Source organism: Enoplosus armatus, chromosome 24, assembly GCF_043641665.1.
Source record: "Enoplosus armatus isolate fEnoArm2 chromosome 24, fEnoArm2.hap1, whole genome shotgun sequence".
Taxonomy (NCBI): domain Eukaryota; kingdom Metazoa; phylum Chordata; class Actinopteri; order Centrarchiformes; family Enoplosidae; genus Enoplosus; species Enoplosus armatus.
The window spans coordinates 9,728,428-9,754,535 of NC_092203.1; the positions used below are offsets into that span (position 1 = coordinate 9,728,428).

Below are 26,108 nucleotides of genomic sequence, written 5' to 3' on the forward strand. Positions count from 1 at the left end.
CTGGCTTAGATCCTTTATGGGTTTTTAAATACAGACAATACAAGTCCCCAGTCAGGATTTACTTTTTAAAATAAATCATAAAACTTTACGCTCTCACAAAAACAACTTTACACTTAAAAGTGTCCCCCTTTTCTTTTTCAGGCTCCTCATTTCACCAAACTCTGACTGACACTAAAGTGGCTCTCAGGTTCGCCTCACTCGGCGGATGAACTCTTAAACCACATCACAATATGCAAAACTGTTTGGGGTGTTGGGGAAAGTTTCCCTTCGAGATGCTTTTTATGCATTATACATAAACATCTGAGAGAAAAATAATGATTTGCTGCCTTTTGTTATCATGGAAGGAGACTGCTGAAACCTTTAAATGTTTCACATTAGAGGTTTCTGTTTTAAGAAGCTGATTCATTTTATTTTGTAGTCCGGAGCTACTTGTACCTTGTGCAGTGTAGTTTTATCACTCACTGCAAAGCGGTCACTCATCAGTATTCCTTACACGCCGTAAACATATTCATTGGTACACTTTCATCTGTATTTGTTGGCACAGCTGCATCGTTTCTCACACTAAAACACGCTGCTGGCTGTGTCGTAGTCCTTGCTAATGTGGGAAGTGCTGGGCAGGGACTTGAGGTACTCCATGTGCCTCCTGGCATCCTCCTGGTTGTGTTTGATGTAGTAAATGATGTAAGCTGTCACCATGGAGAACCAGCAGAACATGGCCACGAACATGGCCACGTCTGTCGTCTTGTGGTGGAAATTGCAAAAGTTGATCCCCGAGTCCAAGACTTGGATCACCGGTTGTCCCACGTACTCCTCCTGCACTGACGTGTAGCAGCTGACCTCGTTCACAGTCTCGGGGTCGAGCCTCAGCTCCCGCAGCACCTCCTGCAGAGAGCACTCGCAGTGCCAGGGGTTGTGGGATAGGCGGACGCGGGCGTGGAGCTTGGCGAAGGTGTCCTTTGGGAGGCTGCTGAGGTGGTTGTTTGAAAGATCCAAGGTCCGCAGGCTCTCGGAAATTCCTTGAAAGGCACCGACCTCCACGCTCTCAATGGCGTTGTGAGATAAGTCCAGTTCCCTGAGGCGGTGCAGGTCCGTGAAGGCCTCCTTTGGGATGTGTCTGATCTGGTTAGACGAAAGCAAGAGAACGACGGTGTCTTTGGGCAAGTTCGGCGGGATGTTCTCCAAGTTGTGCGAGGTGCACTGCACCACCACACCGTTCCTGTCAGTGCAGTGACAGATCTTAGGGCAAGCACACGCAGTCATAATCACCGACAGAAGCCACAACGTTCCCACAAACAAAGGAGAACCACAGGAAGGAGGTTTTATGGATGACCTGCACCTTTGAGAGGCCCCCATTAGTGGGCGTTAAAACAACGCAACGGGTTGCATTTTTAGGGTGTTTCACTTGACATGAAATACAATCCAGGAAGTCCAGTTTCAATAATAGATCCGTGAATTTAAAGGCTTATCAGACGGCAAAACGCTGTACAGTTGTTTATGATATTCACTGACAGGATTTTACAGCTCTGGAAAGTTATCACGGTGGCAGTTATTTTTCTGCTTTTGCGTTGGCATCCCTGCTGCATCGCCGTAACGGCCTCATTCAGATGAATGAAGGGGAGTGTCTCAGACTCAGACGTTATCGCTCACCATTTACCTCGACAGTTACGGAAAACCGCGCCCTGAACCAACACAAAAGGAGCAAATGTCCAAAGGTTTGCATGCTAACTAAATGAGACCTCGAAGGGCAGCGCCGCTGAGGAGAACGGGGACGTTTTGACAGTCATAACTGTGTCTTCAGGGTGGGAGGACACGTCTTCGTGGAAACCTGTAATTGAGAAAGAGATAAAAAAAGACAGAGAGAAATCAGGAATGTCACCTACCAATTCTAAAGTTGGTGCTTTGCTCTTCAAAACTGCTCTTAAAACCCGATGATGTGAATTTGAAGAGCAATTTCATCCCCTCTAACTTCCTCCATCGTTTTTATGTTGTTAACGTTCTGCTCCCATCGTCTTCCAGCACATATTCGGTGAATTTTCAATTTTCAAAACCATTTCCTCTTTTCAGATGCCTTCTTCCTCTCAGGTGACGCTAGTGAAGTTCAACATTATCATGATAATAGCATGTTGCTGTAGGATGGGTCCCTTCACTCAAGATGCGTCCCTGTGAGAAAATGAGTAGCCATTAAAGAAGGTGTGGGCTCATCAATATGCAGCAGATGAACTTTGAAACAGTGATTTGTGATTAAATTAAAAAAATGTCTGTACTCTATAAGATTAACAGTAATGTATGTGAGAGCAGTGAAGGTCAGAATGGGAATGAAAGCGACTATAGGACACAATGCACTGGGTGGCAGATAACAATACAGAGGACGGCTCTTTTGTCAAGATGATGAATGTCAAACAAGTCGTTCAGAAATACTTTCTGTTTTCTGCAGGAGCAGAATGATATTAATATTGATAAGACAAATGTCTCAGTAAAACGATGTCTCTGTTGGATTATTGGACGTGCAAAAGGCAGAGTAACACACAGCACAAGTCCTATATAAGAATATTATATACGATACAGGCAATTAAATAAAAGAAAATAGGATAGAGCAATTGTAAACCTATTATTTTGGGAATAAGGGAGATAAAACCACAAGAGCAAGAACATTTGTCAATTAATCAATTAGTCTTTCCAGAAAATTAAACATTAGATTATCAATTAACACATTTGATTGTCAATTAAGTTATTTTTTAAGCAAAATTGCCATAAATTGGTATTAAATTGGAACTGGTTCTGCTGGTTTTCATGGTCTTCTCTGGTAATACACTTTGGGCTCGTTCAGTCTACAGTCCAAACGATTAATTGATGAATCAATCAAGAAAGTAATCAACAGATGAATCGATGGTGAAAATAAACAGCTGCAGCCGTACAAAACAACTTTAGACAGACAGAAGTTCCCTCACTGATATTCTGAAAACATCTTCATTAAACAGCTCATTTGTTTTTTTTCCCTCCTTGAATAACGAAATAACGAATTAAAGTCCGAGATGTTTTCGCGTCTTTTAAAATGCAGATTTAAACTCCGGAGTGTAAAAAGTGAGTTCCCATGTCAGGCCTGTTTAAGTCCCATCATACCTGATAGCGCCCCTCCGTCCGGCTCAGACCTCCGCGCAGTCCGGGGGGGGGGAGATTCTTTTACTTGATGAGACATCCGGGAATAAATAACGTCGAGAAAAACATCCTTTGCAAACAAACGTCAAACACAGAGAATAAAGCCGGTTCAGGAGTCCAGATCCTGCCGCCGGTGCAGGTTTGCAGCAGCTGTGTGTCTGTCGCTGGATGTGCGCAGAGGCGCAGCGGTGCACCGCTGTGGTCCCAAGTCTCCCTCTCGCTCCGTTAAAAGGGATCCCTGCTGGACCCGCGAGCCATTAACCCCCCATATACAGAGCCTCAAACTTTATCATTCCCAACTGATTATCATCCAATCACAACATGTTCAAGTAAGGGCAGTATCCCGCCCCCCCCCTCTGTATTATAAGGTTATAGTGCTGAATTATTCCATAAACAGCAGAATTAATAAATAATATAATGATGATTGATAATCAATCAGGACAGGAATGTAATTTACTTATAGCCTGCTTTTCCTGTGGGATCATCTTGGGATTAAAGTACCAGTAACAGTATATAAAATAATTCAAATTAGTACTGCATCAGTAGTAATACTGCAATAATATAATACAAAGTAATTTAACTGTTTGTCAGCATGACAGATTTACAATGAGAAGTATTTTTGCATCGCTGTGCTGCTACTTTCACTTAAAGGAATAGTTTGACGTGCTGAGAGTTCGATGATAAGATCGATACCACTCTCACGTCGCTACGCTAAATATGAAGCTACCTCCAGCAGCCGGTTAGCTTAGCTTAGCATTAAGACTGGAAACAGCTCGCCGAAATCCACCGACCAGCACCTCTGAAGCTCCTAATTAACCCTTTTATATCTCATTTGTTGAATCCGAACAAAAACCGGAGAGTTAAAATGACAGTCTGCCATTTTACAGTTAATCGTCTGGCTGAGAATTACTATTGTTGTTTTTATACTTGTAGATATAAACTTTAAAGTTGCCGGAGTGTGGATTTTGTTATCGTTAGCATATGCTAAGCTAAGCGAAATCATCACACTCTCCACCAGAAAGCCAAGTAAAGAAGTAAAAGATGTTAAGACTTTGTCCACCACTGTAACCACCAAATATTTCTGGAAAATATATAATTAAATAGGGTTTTTTTTTTTTTTAAATGCTGAACAGGAGAAAAGTTGTGAGAAAACTTTGGGCTTTTAGTAACTTATGATGGACATGCAAGGTAATCTCTGGTGTTTACTCTAAACTCTCTCAATGATTGGATTGGAAATGAATTTTTGTCAGTGCCCTATTGTGTGGTATACTCCATCACCTGCAGTATCTGCTCCTTCCACTGCGCCCACTGATGTATCACATTTAAATTTCATGCTCACTTGCACCTTTGAATGACATCCAAACCTCCTTTGCGCATTTAATTTAATTTATATTTTCATCCCTGTCTGTGTTAGCTTGATGCACACTGAAAGAAAGTTAACTATAATGTGCGGAGTGACGAGCACTTAGTGTGGCATTAAAGAGGAAGATATAGTAAATCTCTTTAAACATGCATGCACTGTAAGTTAGATGTTGCCTTATCATATTCATGCAAAATGTATAAATCTCCATGCAGATACAGTCTTGTTATATAACAGCCACTAATATGATATAATTGAGATAGAAAGCAAGAGTTTAGTCATCACAAGTCATCAATTACATCCCTGTCCCACATTCAAATGTAATAAAAGGCTTCTTATCTTCCTTAACAACCCACAGGAGCCCGTTTTTTATTCTCCTCAGCGACTAATTGTTTGTCATTCTTCATAAACATTGATTACTATTGTCCTGCCGTGATGGGAGGACTTCAATAACCGAGCCCTTCACACCCACGCTGACGAAACACCTTTTGAAGGCACTCCCAGCTGTATCGCCGTGACCTAAAGACCACCTGAACGCGGCCAGCGCTTTGCGAAGCATCTGTGTGATTAAATGCGCAGCGTTCAGCCCTGTCAATTTCGCTGAAAGGCAGAATCATTGATTATATTGACTAGTGGAGCGTGCGCGAGTTTGCTTTAGTGTGACGACATCCAAAAAATCAGAAAGCGCACTCGTAAATATCAAAACAGCCCAACGCCAGTGTTCCTCCTGCTCCTGGGGGATCAGGGTGAAAGATTTACTTCACATTCTCCGGTGTTTAAGCTACTTCAAACTTGCCAAGGCATTTGTTTTACACCCTTACTCATCTTGTCGGGCTCCTGGCAAAATTCCTGCTCGGTACGCCGTCTTAAATAAATTCAAACTCCTGCACAAGATCACAATGATATGGAGCTGAGCCAATTTAGGCAACCTTTGTCGGGTGGGCGTTATAGACTGAGCGATTCTGTCATAACGCAATTCATGAGATATCATGTGAACAGATCTCATTCTGTCCCGCCTGCACTTCCTGCCTTGTTTGTTACAGATGACATTGCGACGTCACTCTCTGAAAGCAGCACTGTGCTGCCCTACAGTGTGTATTGACCTCTTCGAAGCCACGCTCAGGTCATTTGATAATGCTTCCCCGCTGCAGAGACTGTCTGACATTGGATTTTGCTCACTCTGCTCACGAGGGAGGACACAGCATGTTTTAACACCCCCCCCCCCCCCGTGTCCGAACTCAGGAGACTCCTCACACTTCAAGACATTTGCGGCATCTTTTAGATTTGTCTCCCTCGTTGCTTTGACATCAGTCCTTCGCATTATGGAGAAGGTTGTCTGTAAGCAGCTTACAGCAATGCTGAGTGATACCCTGGACCCGTTCCAACTTTCATGCCAAGCCAACACAGGGGCCTTTACGCTTTGGACGAGCCCAGTCGGACAAACCCTTATTGAACCGTTATTGAAGGTAAAGGACTGAGGAGAGCACAGTCTGGTGCGCAGTGTTTTCGGACACTTGATTTGTTGATGTCCTCTCTCGTCAGAGCGTTCGGGGGTTACATTCCCAGGATTTTGCCCGCCCTTGCCCCGGCGTGTGGTTGGATAGGCCACAACAAAGGACGGATGTGTCTTTTTTTAAGTGCAGCAGATTATCTGATTATTGGCTGTCAGGTCAGGTGTCTTGTCTGATGTACTGTAACTGAGGAGCTGGATGTCACCTCATTCTGTACATGAATAACTGGATAATACAGTTGTGATGTGGAGGGAGTTATTTTGGGCAGTCTAGTTCATTTTCTGCAAAGAGAGTATTAGGTTGCTGGCAGCGGGAGCACTTGAATGGACATGACCCCCCCCCCGGTTGAATCATCTGTACAAAAGATGAGCACAAAAACGTCCCAGTAACTCTAGGAATTACATCCATATTCTGCTCCTCACAATGTACGTCCACTGCCAACACTCAGTGTCAATGCAGGAAGTAGTGTTCCCTCCATGTAGAGAGTGAGGACGTGGAGGTCAGGGTGGTGGACTGACTTTTACAGTTTATTTATCAGAACCACGAGATTTCCCTAACCAAGCATTGGACGTATGAAAACACTGTCGATGAGCGTAATGGGAGATTACAGATGTTCTTATCTGGCGATGGTTAATTTCAGCAAGAAGCATCAGATCATTTAGTATGAAATTCTGCTCCAGGCACCTCTAACGTTAAAGTTAAAGAATTAAAGATCAGATTTTGTAGAAACCTGATGAACCATTCAGCAGTTTAAATCACCTCACTTTCAGATTTTGGGTCAGTGTTAAATGTGTCCTGAATTCTCTACATTTCCTCTACGTAACCATGGCAGCTGAGGCTTCTCGTAGTGTTGAGAATCATTAAAATAATGAATTAAAACTGGTGGCTGATATAATAACCGTGGGGATGTCGCTACTTCGGAAGCAACTTCACCACCTTCTTTTATTCCACGCTTTACTGCTGACATGTATTCTGTTTTTAATATAAATGAATATCCTTTTCTTTGCAAAGCACTCCGTGACTACCGTCTATTTTTTAATGGTAACTATGAATACATTTGTCATGACTGTGTGACAGCACTTGATTCCTCCGTCAGGTTCACGGTCAGCTGCAGGGGCAACCCGTTAAACTCTGACACACACTGCAAAGCCCTGCAATGGATCTCTGCCAACGATTATGGCCTGCCTACCCGTCAACTTCTCAGACAGCTTCTTGGCTCTCACCAAAATATTCTTTATCTACCCTTGAATCCAGCCTTGAACCCAGAAACCCTTATCCGGTTCGCTAAAACTTCAAAATCTCACCAGACTTTAAGCCATCGATGTTCTGTTTAGATAAACTCAGTGGTTTTCTGGCCATTACACATGGTTTCACTGCTCTTCCACACATCATATAATAAGACCAGGTTTCTGTCCTTGAGGGTCTCCCCAGCCTTTGAACAAATCCAGCCACAGAACAAAGTATCTCCTGAGGTTGAGATGAACGTTTCACCTCTTTAACGCTCACAGCTGCCAGCTTCAAGTCATATTAGCACGGCTAAAGAAAGTGAAAGTGGCTGCAATTTATCTGCAAAGTTCCTGCGCAGGAGCAAAATGTAATAGCGCAGAAGGTGGTGTATCACATGCTCTGGAGGGGGAAAAAGCCTCTGAATCACTGCCTGAGGTCTGGATGTTCAACATCCACTCTGGCAAAGCAATTTGCAGGTTCCAAGGCGTGCCAGCTCGTATCAAGATGTTGAAATGAGTCTTTGGCTGCAGAGGGGAGAAACCTTTGGCTCTTACCGTCTGTCTGTCTGTTGCTGCCCTCTGAACATGTGTGCGTTTGTGTGGCTGCGGAAATTTGGCCAGTAAGTTGGTTAAAAGTGTCAAAAATATGACCAATTTGTAGAGAAAAGAAAGAAAGGAACCAGGGGCAGGTGAACCTGTAGTCGCAGCATAGCAACATGTAAAAACAAAGGAAATACATGTTCCACATTTCAGTGTTGGAAAAAGAAATCACTGCTTTTAAATGGAAATGAAATTTGTGCTATATTTGGAAGGAAAACTGGCTAATTAAATACACAATATCAGACACTTATATGTATATGACTCACCCACATAGATACACGATTTTACACTTATGTCAATTTAATGTCATCAAATTTATAAGGATGATTTAATAAAGTATTGTTTGGAGTTCAGAACCAAGCACAAATTAAGCTTAACACGTCTCACTGTTACTTTATTATCCTTCTCTTTTCTCTTTGATTAATTATTAAATTACCCAACTGTCTGTACTGTAGCTGGTGAAATAAGTGGTGAGAGAGCAACCTATGATTAGAATAGTCATCCTTAGTCATTCTTTAATTAGGACAAATTAAATTAAAATTACAGTTAATGGTTATAATTATAAGAAATGATAATTACTCCTAATTTTACTGCGGACCTCCACGAAACTCCTGTAAGACCTCAGGAGGTCCCTGAACCTTTCTTTTACCACCGCTGCTCTAAACAATAAGCATGCTGCACGCTTAATTGTATCACTGCTAATATTTAATTGCCTTTTATTTAATCTGATTTTAATGTTTGTTCCAGCAAAATCACACAGCTATCTTTTTAGAAATAGGATGGATGAGGTTCCCATTTAAACCTCATCACCTAATTACCATAATCACTTTGCCATACAATAATTAGCTGTATTCAATAACTATCAAAATCTCCCCGGGGGGGATTTGTTCTCGACGTAGGCCCTCGTCGGCTCATGGTTCACCAGGCTTTAATGTGCAGCAAAGAGAAACCAGAGAAAAACAAGTCACAGAAAGAAAAAATGAAACTTTATTTGTTTTTATACTTACCAACACTTTGAAATTAAAACCTATGTAATTACTCACAACTAATATAGATCTGCACATAGCAAATAAATCAATCGAAAATAGTTACGAAGTTCTATCACTTTTTTTCCCCAAACTGCAATACACACAAACAAAAGCTGAAAAACAAAAAAAACAAAACATGTCTAGTCATTCTTTTTTTCCTGCTGTTGCTGCCACATGGAAAGTGGATAAAACTCAAAAGATTCTTCGACAAGCTACACAGCTCTCCTGTATCTATGCTAATAAGGAAATAACTGAATAAATAATTGCACATTGCACCCTATTATTGCATTAGTTGCAGTTTGTTTCAAAGTCGTAGTATACTCAGCCATATACACAAATGTAAATACAGTTCAAACACTGAGTAACACATGAATATTGATGTTATTAAAATCACACTGCCATCACTTACAACTCAATATTCCTGCTTAGCGATCAAATTACACAACAAGATCTTTGTCAAATGGACGCGCCAACTGTGCTAATAAGCATTAGCAATCCTCGTTTTTCTGTTTTTAATTCTTACATATGTGTACTAATTTGAAGCAGACATTTCAATGGTACACATGCAATGATAACAGTTGTATAAAAGCCATACCCTTGAGGATGTTCTTTACTGGTACAATACTGTAGGGAAAGAATGCCCTCTTAGGTATTAGCTAACTGTTCTCAAAAAAAAGTTTGCCAAAAAAACATAATTTCAGTTTCTTCATTTGACAAACGTTCCCATTGAAGTACAAGCTATGACAACTCAAAATAAAGAGAAACACAAATTCATAATTTCAATGCTAGCACTACTACTTGAGTTCACATCAAAATGTAAGAATTATTGCAGAATAATCATTGACTATGCATGGTTCAGTATAGTGATACAGCATTTGGTCCATTTACATAATCACATTTATGTCATCAAAGCGCTTAAAGTTAAAGGAAAAGTTCGACATTTTGGGAAATACGCTTATTTGCTTTCTTGCTGAGAGTTAAATGAGTAGTTTGATTCCACTCTCATTTCTGTATGCCAGATATGAAGCTACTGCTAGCAGCTGGCTAACTTAGCTTAGCATTAAGACTGGAAACAGGGGGAAACAGCTAGCCCGGCTCGGTCCAAAGGTAACAAAATCCACCTACCATTAATATGTTATATGTAAAATCACTGGGCGTTTAAGTGTCAGACTATTTCCCGGTCAGGACCACTAACTAACTGGAGTCTCTACTGGTTGCTAGGCGACTGGTCTGGACATAGACACATAGTGCAAGATGTTATTTCTTCATATTTTAAGCCCTCACAGAGTTTAATTTGCTTAGATAGCTTTCAGCTGAATATGAAACTACAGCCGGGACAGTTAGCAGTTAGCTTAACTTAGCTTAGCATAGCATGAAGATTGAAAACAAGGGGAAATTGCTAACCATCATTAAACAAACTAGATGTTACAACAAGTTTTAGGTGCTGATAAACTGATTTCTTCTTGTTTCCCCGTGTTTCCTTTCTTTATGCTAAGCTACGCTAACCAGCTGATGGTGGTAGCTCCATATTTAGCATACAAATAAGAGTGGTATCAATCTTCTCGTCTAACCCTTGGCAAAAATATTTTCCTAGATGTCAAACTTTTCCTTGGAAACAAAAGTAGTGGTATGTATGTAGAAATTGAGACACTGAAAATGCAGAATGTTGCTGTGTTGGACTGTAGATAATGTGATTCGACAATAACATTCAACAGCTGTTTGTATGTGTCAAAACTTAATTGAGCTCAGCTGAAGCTCAGAAATGAGATGACTCAAGCTGTCCAATAGTATTTAGAGCATCCTTATGAGTAGAATACGTGAGGGATGGTTGAAATACTGAATCATACCAAATATCATCCACACCTCCCTCTCAAATTAAATACAATACAACAAAACTAACTTAGCTTAAGTGTCGTGATCGACAAACAAAAAGTCATATGTGCATCACCACACCATAAATAAATACATGCTGGTTTTACTGAAAACCAGTGAAGCAGGAATTGTCATCCAACCTGTCCTTTTTTTTTTTTTAAATAAAAACAAGTAAGTTGCTGACATAGTCATGACAATAAAAAGACATTCAAACCTAATGCGTCAAATCAACCGTATGACAACAAAAAGAACATGACAAGATGAACAATCTTGAAAAAGAGACTGAGTGGTCACGTCCGCCCAGGCCCCCGTGGGTTCCCCCCAATGAACCCCTGAACATTCCTTGGCCCAAAAAATACCATTCGGCTTCGTCCAAACGTTTAGGCCTCTTTGCCGAGAAGAGTCGGCTTCTTCCCCTTGTTTTTCTCTCAAAAGACCCCCCCCCCCCCAAAAAAAAAAAAACCCCACAATTTTTTTTTACCAGCAGACAAGCGAATATTTTCCGAGACAAAGGAAGGAAGCCGAAAGGTTTGGACGCAACACTTGGCTTTTAAGTCCAACTAATTCCTCCCACATCAGAGGCAGTCCAGAGTAAAGTGTTGAATAGTCTATTGCATGAGCGCCGCGTAGTTGACTAATGTGCTAAGTCACAATAGTCCTTGTACAAAACAAATACAGTATAATAATAAGTTAGTAAACAATCATTTAAATTTTCAGTTAGTGTTTTAGCCACTGATTTTTCACTAATTCCCATTCATGCATCTATATACTAATAATCGGTGTTGATAGAAGGAGGCTATGTCGGAAAGTTTCTCATTTGGGCAGGGAGTAGGACTAGACGTGAGTGGCCAAAAATGCTGAAAAAGTTTGCGGAAAAAGAACGGGAGCGCAAAGATATAATAATAACATTTGTGGGAGCACGTACACTGAACAGGTTTACTCAAATACACAACGATACAACACTGAACACATGCAATATAAGCAATAATGTAAATATAGGAAATTAACATGAGAAGGGAGGCTCGAGGAGTGATACCATTGGCTTAAAAGGGTCATGTGATGCAGCAAAGAGTCATGGGTAGAGACTGGATTTGTAAGTAGACAAAGATGCAAATTAGGACAAAAGCAGAACAGTCCAATTTTTTTTCTTTTCAAAATATATTATCAAAATTTGATAAATTTGGCTACATCCCACCACACACTCTGCCGATAGCATCACTGAGCAGCTGTAATATGCAAATAACTACGTTCTACAAAAAGTTTTCAATCTTTTACGAGTACTTTTTTATTTTAAATGATGTTCTATGACGCAGCACTGACAGAGAGAGAGAGAGAGAGAGAGAGAGAGAGAGAGCGAAAGCAATAGATAGAGAGAAAAAGAAAGAAAGATTTAACACAAGTTGTTCCTAATAAACATTCAACATGCTTCAACAGTTCTCTAAAAAACCTAATCAACAGAGAATTTCTTTTTTGTTATTATTTTTTTTAGATTTTACCTGGCTCTCTGAAATGAAAATGAGCGCCCAACCCTCCCTGACGTATAAACAACTTTGAACCAGGGCGGGAAGGTGGCCAGGGTTTTTTTTTTTTTTCGGAGAGCCAGAGCCAGAGTCCGAAGGGCTTCATCAGGGTTGTCTGCGGTAGTCAGTCATTGGAAAGGGCCAAACGGAGGAGCCAGTCAGGGATCTCAGGATGTGGTCATGGAAGATGGGTCGTTCCACATGGCCGCCACGTCTCTGAACCTGAAGGAGGATCATTGAGCAATCATTTCTCTTCTCTCATTTCCAAAAAGCAGTATACGTTCAAACCTCAAATATGGGTCAAACATGTTTCTCTCAGAACATTGATACTGGAATGCATTTGTAAAACCCTAGTTTTTTAACATAAAATAATTTCCCTCTATAACATCTGAGAAGCCACTGCAACTACTAGAATTATCCTCTGTGATACAGGTAAAACCAAAGTGTAAATACCCTCAAAGTCACTACCCCCGGCCAAGAAATAATCCTGCACGTGGCCCCCAGTAAAACAGCAAATTTTGTATTTGTATTTTGTTCGGATCAAACGTGTTAATCAGTGAGTTTAGAGGTGCTGGTAGGAGGATTTTGTTACCTTGGAAAAAGCCAAGCTAGCTGTTTCCCCTTGTTTCCAGTCTTTATGCTAAGCTAAGCTAACCACGCAGACATGAGAGAGTCTCATCTAACTCTCGGCAGGAAAGCGAATCAGCGAGTTTCCCATAAATGTCCTTTTCAATATTAAATCACAACAAATGAGAGAGGCTGGGGGAGCGAGTGCAGCAGGGAATAATGGAAAGTTGTTGTTGTTGTTTTATGCTCATTAAGATGAGGAACAAGTGCTTCTGCAACAACCAGACAAAGTGAGAGAAACTAATTGGACACTTTGCTATTTCAGAAAAGACACATCCACGTCGTAGCTTTCACGGTGCCATGAATGAATAATGAGACTTCAGCAGCCAATCGAGTTCTGACCTTGCGTTGATGAGGTACTGGGCCAGGCTGATGTTGGCGGGGGTCCCTGTGATGGTGATCTGGCGCTCCGATGACCCTTCCATAGCGTTAGCAATTTTGATCTGCGCCCCAGACATCTGACGGATCTCGTTGATTTTGGTTCCCTGGCGTCCGATTATGCAGCCTATTAGCTGGGAAGAAAATAGGATGGCCATGAAAGAGACACACATACACACACTTTCATCTGCCGCTGTGTTTGACGGGACATGGATTCGCTATGATGCATGTGAGTGCAAACCAGCCATTGTCAGCCTTTCAGCTACAACTTAAATACTTCTTTTTCATTAAGCACATTAAGCCACCTGAACTGTATCTCTGCTGTGGAGGAGGAGATCTCAATAGTCAAGAGTTTTTGACATTGTGGTCCAACAACATTTATGAGTGTGCGCTTTGCTTTTTGAGCGGTTTGTTCCTGACCAGTGGTCGTGCTTTGTTTCTCTCTCCTGGGGCTATTTGGGGAATTTGATTTATAATTTAAACAATCAATTCAGAATTCATCAGTCTAATCTCTCTGAGAATGGACTTAAATTTTCAAGAAGGAAATACGATCGTAATGTCGCGTTAACCTTCGTGGATTTTCTGAAAAGTTGTCATAATGTTTTTAAATTTGACTTTTAAGCTATGGTACATTGGCAGCGACAAATTAGCACAAAGTGGCCACAGATGATCAAAACCGCTGAATAAGTGCAGCAGCATCTCTGAGTCACTGTTGTCTTTAAATACTTGTGGTGCTGGAGGCAAAATGAAACCTGTTTATAATTTAAAAATGGACGCCCCCGTCAGTTTTTAAAAGACAAATCTTTCATTGTGAATTAAACAGAAACAAACACTTCGTCATCGTCACACGCGGACATTTTGCACATCATGACAAATGTACTCACATCATTGGGAATGGTGAGTTCATGAGTACTGGCCTGGTTACTGGCATCCAAACCTGCTGCTAAACACAGGAGGCAGACGGAAAGAGAGGAGGGAAGGAAGGAAGAGGACATAAAATAGAGTTTGGAACATTGATGAACTGTAGTCCTGGAGACTATTGACCAGTAGCAGTCTGGCTCGGCCCTGAACAGAGCCTACATACACTGTGTAACTATTATACACTGACCATTTGAGTTCTACTCTCTAAATGGGAAAAATCTGAGGTAACTGCATCATTAAAAAAAAAAAAGGATACTAAGGGAAAACCAAACCAAAGAACAAAAGAAACCTCAACATCAACAAGAGCAGACCACCAGCAGGCCATGTCAATGGCAGTGCACCACAGAGACCATTAGGAGGAGAACGACGAAGAAGAAGAACAAGAGAAAGGACAGAGACAGGAAAAGAAGAGAAAGAGAGAATAAAGGAGGAAGAGAATGTGTTTGTCTCTACAGGTAAAAACGAGAGAAGGAGCTTTGGTAAAGAGGGTGGTCGTCGTGTAGGTGGGTACGTACCGGGGAAGGCAGGGGTGGTCTGTCCGAGGGGGGTAAAGGGGGTTTGCTGCATAGCCAACTGGTGGAGCTTGCTCAACTGCTGAGGGGGGGAGGAGGAGGACAGCAGAGCTATGAGGTCATCGTTAAAAACATACTCGCGCACACACACAGACACACACAGGTCTGTCCGAAATGCTACAAGAGTCGAGACAGGATCTGAGGAGAAGTAGCAACACAGACAGGAAAGGACAAAGACCGAGAGAGAGAGAGGAGGAGGAGGAGGAGGAGGAGGAAGAAGAGAAGAAGAGGCTCATATAGGACTTGGCCTGAGTTCTGTTTTGGTGAAGTGTGACCACGTGCAGCGGGCTTTAACGTGTCGCCAGATCCTCAGTGATTCTAATAGGTCAGATTGGAAAAACAACCGAGCCAATCAGAGCTTTGTAGGTGGGAGTAAGAACGAGGACGTCATCTTCTATAAAAGTGCAGAGCATGGATGAGTTGCAGAGGTTGTTTACAGAAATAATGACTCTTAAATCTGCATATTTCTTCAGTCGACATGATAAACGTTAAGTTAACAGCTTCCAACAACGTAAACTGCATCTGTTTTGGCTGAAAATGATGTTCTGACTTTCCAGCAACACACGTTTGTGAATGAAACGTTTTTTGGCAACTGACATTTCAGTCCTGAATGTCAGATTTCCTTAGAACGCACCAACAAAGAAGAGTTTCCAAAATGGTCCCGGCTCAGAACTGCATTACATTTTGCCGAGAAAATATTGAATACATATAAAAGCAGCACAATGTTTGTGCCTTTATCAGGCAAGTTCCAGGTCTCGGGTTTATCTTCATGTCATAAAGAAGTAAAGTGAAGCCACCAGCTGCTTTAAAAGGAGGAAATAACTCGAAAAAGTTTTGAAGGTCCCTTGAGGACAATATTTCCAGCCAAATCTGGGAACTTCTTCAGGCCAAGCCCCATGAGGTTTAATGCCAAACAAAGGGCAGGGAGTCAGAAAAGTTAGAAAATATAGGAAATACATATCAGAAAAAAAGCTGTATTAATATTAACGATTAATATTAATATGGGTGGAAAGAGAGCAAAGACAGAAATAAGAGAGAGGGGGTCGGCACTCACATCTGGATGTGGGATGGCGTACTGTCCTTGAATGGTGTAAGCCTGCAAACATGAGAGGAAGAGCTTATTTTTATCTTAAATCATCAGAATAAAAACAAAACACACACTGTACTAAATCAATTTCTGACAAGTCGCTACAACAAAATATTAACTTTTAAAAAAATGACATTTCTACAACTCAAGCTCTCTATAAACTCATATTTTTTTTTAAATCTTTCAAGCTATAGTTTTATCCACATTTCAAGACAGTCATGCACTATGGACTCCCTGTCATGTTCTCCTACTATTCATCAATCAGATCCAGTTGAACTAAATCAATAAGGGACAACTCAGACAGCGGGGAGGTGACGGGGAGGGTGTGGAGGAAACCAGAGGAGCGGCCCTGAGAGGAGTAATGTGACTTGACCTGCTGGATGTGTGCTTTATAGGGGCCACAGAGGTCAGAACTGAGCTAGATTTCATTTTCATCGGCCAGGACAGCAACCAGAGCGACGCTGCGACCAGAAATAAATAACATGTCAAGGCTCTGCATGGGGTCAGCTCAGGAAACTCACAATAGACCCCTGGATTTAGGTGTTTTGTTGCTTTCCCAATAATGTCCCAACTAGAATTTAATGGAAATATGTTAATGTTTTACTGCTTAACTGTCAGCTTTCCTGTTAATTGATGAGAATCTCAGTTTAGAGCTATAAGGTAATATGAAGCATGTAGGGCTGTTCATCTGTAATCATTTTCATAATTGATAAGTTGATGATCAAGTCATTTATCAGCCACAATGCCAAGAATGATCTGTTTCCAGCTTCTTAATTGTACAGATTTTCTTTGTCTTATGTGATAGTAAAGTGATTATTTTGGGGGGGTTTTGGTGATTTTTCTGACCTTAAAGCTACTTAAGGGGAAATATAAGGAGAAAACTAAATGTTAAGGGGTAAGAATCTCAAGTATAGAGATTAGAGAAGAGATGAAAGACTCGATATTCATCATTTTTAAAGCAAAACTGCTAAAAATTCAACTTTTCAAATGGGAATATTAGCTGAATTTCTTTAGTTTTATATGAAAGTAAACTGTTAAACTCTTGAGTTTTGTTGATCTCCTGTCATTCACACCCAGTCCACTAGTTGGCGACTGACTTCCTTCCTTTGCAGATCACCTGACTGCTGCTGTGTTGCTGTGTGTTCACCTGTTGCTGTCCTGCCTGGCTCTGTTTGCATCGACTTGCTGTGTGAGTAAACTCACCTGAACATGATCAGTGTGTTGTGTCTGCTAAGTCTCACAGATGTAGCTCTGTTATCGTGATCCAGGTTGTTTCTGTCAAAGTTAACTAGCATGATGGCAGCCCAACATCATGAAGGCCAAAGTGAATGAATGAAAAGGTTTTTATCAGTCTTTAGAGCTTTTCTATATTTTGACTTGAGACTCGCTGCTTCTGTTCTCATCAATTAAAAGGCAAGTTGATTCTCCGTCAACGACTACATTTGTCCCAGTTCTGGTTTGAGTGGCTGCGGGTGATGGATGACAGTGAGGGCACAGTAAACAGCAGTGATGGTTTCATGCTAGTCGGGGGACGGGTGGGGGCAGTGAGGAAGGGAGGAAAAGTGAGTAAAACCTGGTGCGACACTAACAGGCAGTGGCTGGTGCTGCAGTAAGAGGCTGAGGTTGGCTGTGGACGCCCCCAGAGGGTCTGCTCTTACCTGGCCACCTGAAAAAATGACAGGGGTGGAGGCAGGCTTGGGGCGGTAGGGGATGGTGGCACCTTTCGGTGGGGACTGAGGAGAGCAAAGGAGGAGAGAGTGGGGGGAAGAAGAAGGGTGAGATGTGGAGAGAGTGTTAGAGCAGAAAGAAAGAAATAAAAAAAGAGAGAAAGAAAGAAAGAAGTTGCATAAAGTGAGACCAAGAGGGACAGTGCCTTAGGGAAGACAACCTGTGACACTCACACAAAAGTGCTCTTCACTGTGTGTTCATGCTGACATAAAATGTCCAAATCGTGGTTCAGTGCACAACTAAACTTGGATTTACCTGGAACATCACTTTCAACTGGATAATGATGACTCTACTGTACATACTGTATTTATAAACATCTTTTTCAAGTCCATATTCTAGAGACTTACAGTCATGTCACATATCTCCTAGTATCCATGGCTGGTGCCATCATGAAGGCCCAATGGAGAACTGGCTGTGCAGATAGTTAAAATTAATGGTGCAAGAAAAAGAGAGACAACTACAAAGTGTGTAGCCCTTTGATCCAAAGCATTATGACTTGTATGTTGAGGAGAGTCGGCTGATGACCTGAACAAATAGTTGTGGTTAGGCTTTTTTTTACCCTGCAAGATACATTAAATCACATAATCCTAATTCTGACAAGCCAGTATCGCTAGTTTCTGCTGCATTTGTAGCTAGTTAGGAGGCCAAATGTGTTTGAATGAAGGGTAGCTTCCCAGCAAACCAAGACATCAAACCACAAAAAAAAACACAATCAGATACATCAGTTATGAAATGATATTAGCAGCAGATAACACAGAAATTCACTAGCAGGATACAGCAGATCAAACTCCGAGCTGTGTTAAAGTTATAATCCGTAAGATTTTCATCACATCAAACCCTGTTTTTGCTAGTTGCCGTTTTCATCTTTTTTTTTTTTTTTTATTGGCGGGGTCCGCCATTCCCGTGCAGGATTCAGATTGCCTTCGCACACAGAAAGATTCACAGGAAATGATGCAGCACGTAACCCATTGTTGGTGTTTGTGATTTTGCTCATGCGCAAGATGGAAAAGGGCTAATTATTGACGGGCTTCTTTATTAAAATAATGAGTTTGTTTGGCTGCACTGCAAACAGATACACCAGTGCAGTTGGCTAAATACACCAGGACTGAAATCTTGAGGATTATAACTGTAAGAAAACCACTTTATCTTCCATATCAGGTGTTTCAATCACAAGATATGTTAAGTATGAATAACGTTTCCTTCGTTTTCCCCTCCCGATTGTACCTCAAGCATCACCACACATATCTGTTTGACACACTGGATGATGGCTTCTGGGGCCCCTGAGATTGTCACTGCTCTCTCGGTGGAGTTGGGGAGCATGTCGCCTGCAACCTGGACCTGAGCTCCTGTGGACTGAAGGTCAGAAGGATATTTATTAAATCTGAATTCACTTGAACTTCAAATGGAGCAAATTTCCAGAGCAGCAAAAACAGCTCTGAGTTTTGCATATTGGGGATTATGCAGGATTTAAAGCTTAAATAGAGACTATATGAACCATAAATATAGGACCATAAATATAGGATTTAGAAAGTTGACTATATGAAAAATAAATATCTCATGGCTGCACCCTTAAAATTCAGTGCTGTTGTCGGTGAAATCCCTCCAAAACTGGAGCATTTCATATAAAAGCTGGTAGTATCTTAATTCATATGATCATTAGAATAGAGGGAGAGTTTTCCTGATACTCTACCTCTCTCATTTCTTTGATTTTGGAGCCTCCTTTGCCAATGAGCGAGCCACACTGGCTGGCCGGGACAACGAGCCTCAGGGTTACAGGGGGTTTACTGGTGGCTGGACTGTTGCTCATAGAGTTGATTATGTCCTGAGGGGAGGAAAGACAAGGTTTCATCGTCAGACAGAACTGAACGTGCAGCGGTGACCTTCATGCATGAATCCTGCATCAGTGGAAACTGTAGAAAACTCTCTCTCGGATGTCAAACAGAAGATATTTTATATGTTGGGCCACAAAAACTACCTTCAAGTAGCTCTTCAGACCTCCCATCACTACTATATGTTGGCATCTTTTTTGACATTTAGTCACGTACTATACTTTTTGAGGTACTTGTACATGAGTATTTTCATTGTATGCTATGCACTGAAGAGCACTTGCCCTCTCAATATTTGAGATTTAATGGCTTTAAAGAATATTTCAATCTGCATTAACTGATTTTTTGGCCACTTGAAAGCAAGAAGCTGTGAACACTCGCATGTCATCACCTTTTAAGTTGATGTGCTTGTTGGCAGCCAGCTGCTTATTTACACATCTTTACGCAACATTATCGTTCATTTTGAGTCTCCGTAAATTCAATATTCACTCTCTTTTAGGAAATACTTCACATTAAAAATGTCCCTTTTGTAATGTTATAAACACTCGATTATATATTGATTATAAATGATTAGAGTCAGGTTTATCTGTCATGTGGTAGCAGAGACTCTTTGGCTTGGTCCGGCTGGAAGCGTGCTGATACGGCACCCAAATCAAAACACAGTACTGGCCCACTTTCAAAGGGTGCTGCAAGGTTAGATCAGCACATTTCTGTCCTACATAACGGGGCCAAGCCTGCTTTGTATTCCATTTGGATACGAGTCAGTACAGACACTCAAGCATAGAGGTGGCGTGTAACTAAGTACATTCACTCAAGTACTGTGCTTAAGTACAAATATGAGGTACTTGTACTCTACTGCAGCTTTAGTTACTTTACAGATTAAGATTTTTGTGCAGAGCTTATAAAATATTGACTTTAAACTACAGGATTGAAGCATTTCATTGTTCCAGCTTCTCAAATATGAAGATTTTCCTTTAGATTACTTTAATTTATTGTTAATAATCGTGAGGTTTGGACACTGTGACGGCATTTCTCACTATTTTCTTAATGTTTACCAATCAAACAATCAATCGATTAATGGAGAAAATTATGCTTTTACATGAATGCATGAGTAATAATAATCCAATGGTATAATATATAATAGTATAACAGTCCCAGAGGACATTTTTCTGCATTGAGTACTACTTGAGTACATTTTCCTGATTATACTTGCATACTTTAACTCACATTCTATATGCAGGAATTTTTAATGGAGTATTTTTAGTGCTGTTGACTCAGTATAATGTGGTACTTGTGCAATATATGAAATACTGTAAAAGCAGACTTTGCAGTGTTTAGATGATGAATGTTATACCTCCTCAAACTTGTAGGCTATCATGGCAAAGGCCTTGAAAATAGCATCTGTCGGCCCGGTGATGGTGACTATCCGCTCAGGGCAGTTCCCCTCTGAGATGTTGATTCGGGCACCACTCTGCAGAGCAAGAAAAGCAACAAAAAAATACATGATTAGGAGTTAAAAACACATTTTTGGAGTGTTAATATTTGCAGAGCAGCTCTACTTACATCTTCTCGCATTTTCTTCACCGTTTCTCCTTTCTGGAAGTGAGGAAAAGGAACGTTATTGTGTATTTCCCACAGGCGTTATGATGCTTTACATGGTCTGCTTGTTGTGTTTGTGATAAATACCTTTCCTATGATGCTTCCAACCTCCTGCAGAAACACACAAATAAAACAACGTTAGGTGTATTTGTGCCACGGGGGTCTAATTTCTTTTGACAGATAAATGGAAATAAAACTAGAGCAAGAAAGTTACAGGAAATTGGATTCATTCTTTTGTGTTTTCCTACCTTGCCGTGCATCAGCAGCCTGATGGTGAGGGTCACATTCAGTCCACCTTCTGATTGGACCTTGATGGGCTCCATGTCGGGATTGGATGTGAAGGAAGGGGCGTGGTCACGTGAGAGAGGAGTTCAAGGGCCAACGCGAGTGTGATGGTGGAGTCAGCCAACCGGTCACCTGCCAGATAAAAGAAATAAAGACATACCTGTTGAGTCAGTAATGAAAATATAGTAAAGTACCTTATTCGAATAGTTTGATATTTAGCGACCAGGTGGCAAAAAGCAGCATACTGATAAGACTTCATAGTGACATTAAATTTAAGTGTGTAGGACGACTGGAGTATGATTAAAGAACACAACCGAGAGCTCCTGGTTCACCAAAGCACAATATCAACTTACATAAACAATACGGACGAGGCTAGTTATGTTCTATATGTTTTTGTCAACAAATCCCATGAAAAAAAAAAACGCCAAAGACTGTCGTTTAGTACTTTCTGACTTCCCTGCCTTGTCCGTGGCTCTCGGCCTCAAGCCCGTTTGTTCTCACTGAATACGTAAACTCACGAATGTCCTCTCATCCTTAAAAAAGGCACCGCAGTTTCCTGAAACAGCTGGTCACTGTCGTTTTTAATAAACGTTTCTGAAACAGGAGTAAGAAGCGGATTTGTCGGGGACTATTTTCAGCTGCGGATTAATACACGCTCCATGTTCTAGTGAGTATTTCTGACAGCAGGACGGTGTACGTGGGATTGATGTATTTAGTACACACACAGTACTTGTTAGTAGATCAACTCAGTGTTGCTTGTTTTGTTGACCTTGATGCTCTGTCTGAAAGAGGGTCCTAAAATGTAGTTTTAGGGACAGTTTTGTGCTTATACGTTGCATATTCCTCCACTAGTATTGTAAATCTATTTACTGCACAGCAAACCTGAGGCCTGGTAGTATTTTAGTACAGTAAAAACTGCACGGACAGAGGGAGAAAACGGGGTAAACTGGGGCCCAGCATCTGCTGTTTACCCCCGGGGGAAAGAAGTCACAAGACGATAAAAGTCATTGTAGGATGTAAATATTACAAACATTTTCAAAGAAAGAACGAGCTGCAGCACGCAACAGTTTGCGATAAAAGCCGTTGAAATGTAGGTCAGCATATGTCTCTTCAGTCACGAGATGAGATGAGCCATCAAACGTTGAGCGCCGTATTTATTTTTATCAAGCCCATTTCAGCTGGAACCCATCTAATTCTGGCTGACAAGTGATGTAATGACTCAAGCCAGACGTCAGTTAGGAGAGCGGCCACGAGAGGGCGCTGCAGTCCTGACGGTGGACGCCAGCCCCTCATGCTCTGCAGGCAGAGCTGATTTTTCTGTTAATAAATCAACCAGAAACGTCTTTAAACTGCAGAAGCATTTATATTGTGAGATTTTAGAGAGAATCAGATCACCCAGCTTTAGATAATGATGACAAAAACAGCTAAATTTAAATGACTGTTACTAAATTTGAATAAATTATCCTTTTAAATTCAAGGAGAAACACATTTAGAGACTTTAAGTGGATATAATGATTGTACATGAGGAGCTTACCTTCTCAAATTATGACAAATGAAAGAAGACAAAAAACAAATGAATGGAATTGGATCGATTATACCAGGCAGAGGGCTCAGAGCGGGAGCAGGGAGATCAAATGAACTGTCAGGAGTTAGAAATCAGCCCTGAAAATGTCATTTTTGTTCTGTACCAAGAAAAATAGAGATATAAACAATATTTCTCCTTCTTCAGCAGCAGCTAAAAGACAATATGTGGAAAGAAAAAGCTCCTGAAGCAGCTGACCTTGACTGAAGAGACAGATAGAGTCACCGTCTGCCAATCAGAGGCATTGTTGCTACGTGGAAATGGAAATGAAATCGTCCTCCCTCCCCTGACCCATCGCTAATTAGCTGATGGGATTTACAGTTATGGTCTCGGCAGTCGTTCCGAGTGAAAAGAGATATTAGAAATGAAAAGGTGTAGATGCTTCGGTCCGGGTTATCATGTGGAAGGATTGTCTCTTGAGCTGCTTGACCTTTGTGTCACCCTGTTGAGGCCGTCATCACCGACACAATGGGAGCCTAATTTAACAGCTTAATTCCCCCGGATGGATCCCTCAGGTCGGCTATACAGAGCTATACACACTCAGTCTACGGCGGGAATATGAGAAGATAGTCCAACTGCAACATTACACGGCAGGAAAACATCCAGTAAATGCTTTAATAACATATAAAACAACGTTTACCATGTTGTTAACTTTGATTGCGACCGCTGCACAACGAGTTCCCTAAAAGCCGTCTTAGCGTGTGTTTTATTCTCGTATGAACCGCACAGGAGAAGCTTAAAGCCCTTAGCTTGGAGTTTTACTTTAATGTGAATGCAGCAATCGGTTCACGATTAAAATGTTAGATATTCAGTTTACTGTGATATAAAACAGAGACAATTTAACAGTTTCAGCTCAAGTAGGAAGTGTAGGGAAGGTGTATGTATATTGTTGACTGGTTGATCATTTTCTTGAGTAATCGATTGTTTTGTGTATAAGATGCCAGAAAATATACTGATCACGATTTCCTAAAGTATTCAAATGTCTACTTTTGTCCAAAACCCAAAGATATTCAGTTGACTATGATAAAAAGTGACGGGAACAAACAAAATTCATATTAAAGATGCTGGGAAAACACATTGGCACTCAAAAATTTGAGATAAAATCACTTTACATGTAAATAGACTGTATTATAGTTTAATTTCTTACATTCTTCTGCAGTGTTTGTGTGTATTAATAGTAAAACAACATTTTTTTACAACCTTGAACTGCTCTATAAGAGTATTTTGAGTAATTATCACTAAAGATTTGTACAGCTGACTACCAGCTGCATGTGGGGAAAGGAGACTTCAAAAGGTGCTAAACAAAGACAGAAATAAACCTGGACTCCAGAGATTAATATATTAAAATAGTGTGTTTCTACTTTGAGAGTAAACCCGCAGATACGTCGACAATAACATGACTGTACCGTCAACCACTGGCTCCAGAAGCCGTCCCTCCTCTAATCTGCGCTGCATGCGGAGCTGAGAGCTGAGGGATGTGCTGGTTGGAGGCCAGGGGAGGTTCGAGAGATAAGGACAGGGATTCTGTTGCCAGCTGTCTCTCCAATCTCCCAGAGGAGACCAGATTACATAAAAAGCCTTAATCCGGGTTTAAGACCCAAGCCAGCGGTGCAGGTCCTCTCCAGAGGCACGAGGTGGTGGGGGGGGGGAGGGGGGATGACGAAAAAAGGAAAAAAAAAAATCTCCAAGATTGACGACGGGATTCAAGCTAACGTTGGTGATGGATGGCACCGCGTTCATCCTCCTTCAAGACTACAGATTGAGGTTTTGGGTGCTTAAAGAAGAGTTTAAGACTTCCAATCCAAGATTTCTTTATGAAAGTTTCACTAAATAACATTAGTACATTAGTATGTTCTCATTTATACTTGAGAAACGTTGAGGCCTGTACCTACTTCCTGTCTCCACTCTTGCACAATAATGAGCAGCTTCCTTCGCCGTGATTGAGACTGGGATAGTCCACGAGATTTAGGTCAACAAAGACGAGTCTGTTGGACCTCAGAGATGAACGAGGTCAGTGTTAAGAGCTGCGTTTGAATAGTCGTCCTCCCAGACTGTATTTTTGCTCATACATCCTGTAGCATAATAGAATTAGGTCAAGGCCCCGTGAATCATTTGCCCCAATGGGCTAAAACCTTCCAGCAAATAGCCAGTTTTTTATTTTAAGGTCTCTCTGCATTTAAAAGCTCAAACATCCACCTGAAAGCAAATATTTTGAACACATTTCCTGATTGAAATCTCTCTGTGGCCACTTCTACTGATCGTGCATTGATTTAGTAGTTTCCCTCCCCTGTGTCTCTGTTAATCAGGCAGGAAGTGAGAGGGGGGAATGAGAACCACAGAGAGGGATGGCAGGGAATATTTCATGACATCTGATGGGGAAAGTGGGTCATGCTCGGTGTTGCAGTGCTGCTAGCCTCCTCCTCTATGGCGGCTATTGAATTAATCACGCTTTACGCTCGGCTGGACAACGCAGTGCACAAAATGGCTCCCCCCCCCCGAACCACCACCACCACCACCACCACCCCCTCGCCTCCCATCTCATCCTGCGTCTGCTCAGCGCTCGCCACAGAAAAGACTTGTGCATTGCTCTTGAAGAACTTGAATCTAAGGGTCTCTTTTCTTTTTATCTCTTGGTCCTTCTTTATACGCTAACAATGGGGAGATGCCGCTCTTATGCAGAGCCACTGGGGTGTAAATAATGCACAAACACTCGCAAAAGGATGAAAAAGCAAAGTTAAGGGAGATATTTGGCATGTGAAAGAGCCTTTTTTAAGATCCAGGCTTCGATGATTGATCAGACTGATGCTTTTAGCTCCTTCAAACCATTTTCTTCTGCGTTTAAAGGCACAAAAACTGCCTGTTTAGGATTACATGTTTTTATCCGCCTCTTTGTTCTTCGCTGCAGATATGGAGGCATCTCATTACAGCACTCACTGCATATAAAGCTGGACGCCCCCCTCACTCTGCCCTGCACTCCAGGCCGAGAGCCACTGCACCGCTAAGTGACCATCAACTTTCTTTGGCCCCCTTTTGACATGAATCCACATCAGGCTGTCCGGAGTCGTCTGAGTTCGCAAAGTGTTTCAAAAATATATTTTTTTTGCAATCAGAAAAAATCTGAGCATTTTTTAAATGAACTAGGATTCAGTGATTCCATCAGATCCTCATCAGGGTAAATTTAGACAACGATGTGAAGCAAACTATCCACTGAAACCCCCCCCAAAAAAACA

At 41.4% G+C, this 26,108-nt stretch overlaps 2 protein-coding genes across 5 annotated transcripts; both read right to left on the bottom strand.

Annotated features, from left to right (window-relative positions):
- Positions 1-561: 561 nt before the first annotated feature.
- LOC139306873 (leucine-rich repeat-containing protein 3-like) lies at positions 562-1,353 on the bottom strand. Its single transcript, XM_070930836.1, has one exon. It carries the CDS (start codon positions 1,351-1,353, stop codon positions 562-564), a length of 792 nt encoding a protein of 263 aa, XP_070786937.1.
- Positions 1,354-12,440: 11,087 nt separating this feature from the next.
- Positions 12,441-21,334, bottom strand: LOC139306518 (poly(rC)-binding protein 3-like). 4 transcript variants are annotated; one of them, XM_070930398.1, is made up of 12 exons: positions 21,260-21,334; positions 21,099-21,122; positions 20,976-21,008; positions 20,767-20,883; positions 19,277-19,408; positions 18,811-18,939; positions 17,517-17,591; positions 15,826-15,867; positions 14,715-14,793; positions 14,163-14,215; positions 13,243-13,412; positions 12,441-12,495 (listed from the first exon to the last, which is right to left on the bottom strand). In XM_070930398.1, the coding sequence occupies exons 1-12, from the start codon at positions 21,332-21,334 to the stop codon at positions 12,441-12,443; spliced, it is 984 nt and encodes a 327-aa protein (XP_070786499.1). The 4 variants fall into 4 exon arrangements, with proteins under 4 accessions (XP_070786499.1, XP_070786498.1, XP_070786497.1 ...); XM_070930397.1 differs by having other exon boundaries at positions 14,715-14,790; positions 17,448-17,591; XM_070930396.1 differs by having other exon boundaries at positions 17,448-17,591.
- Positions 21,335-26,108: the final 4,774 nt, after the last annotated feature.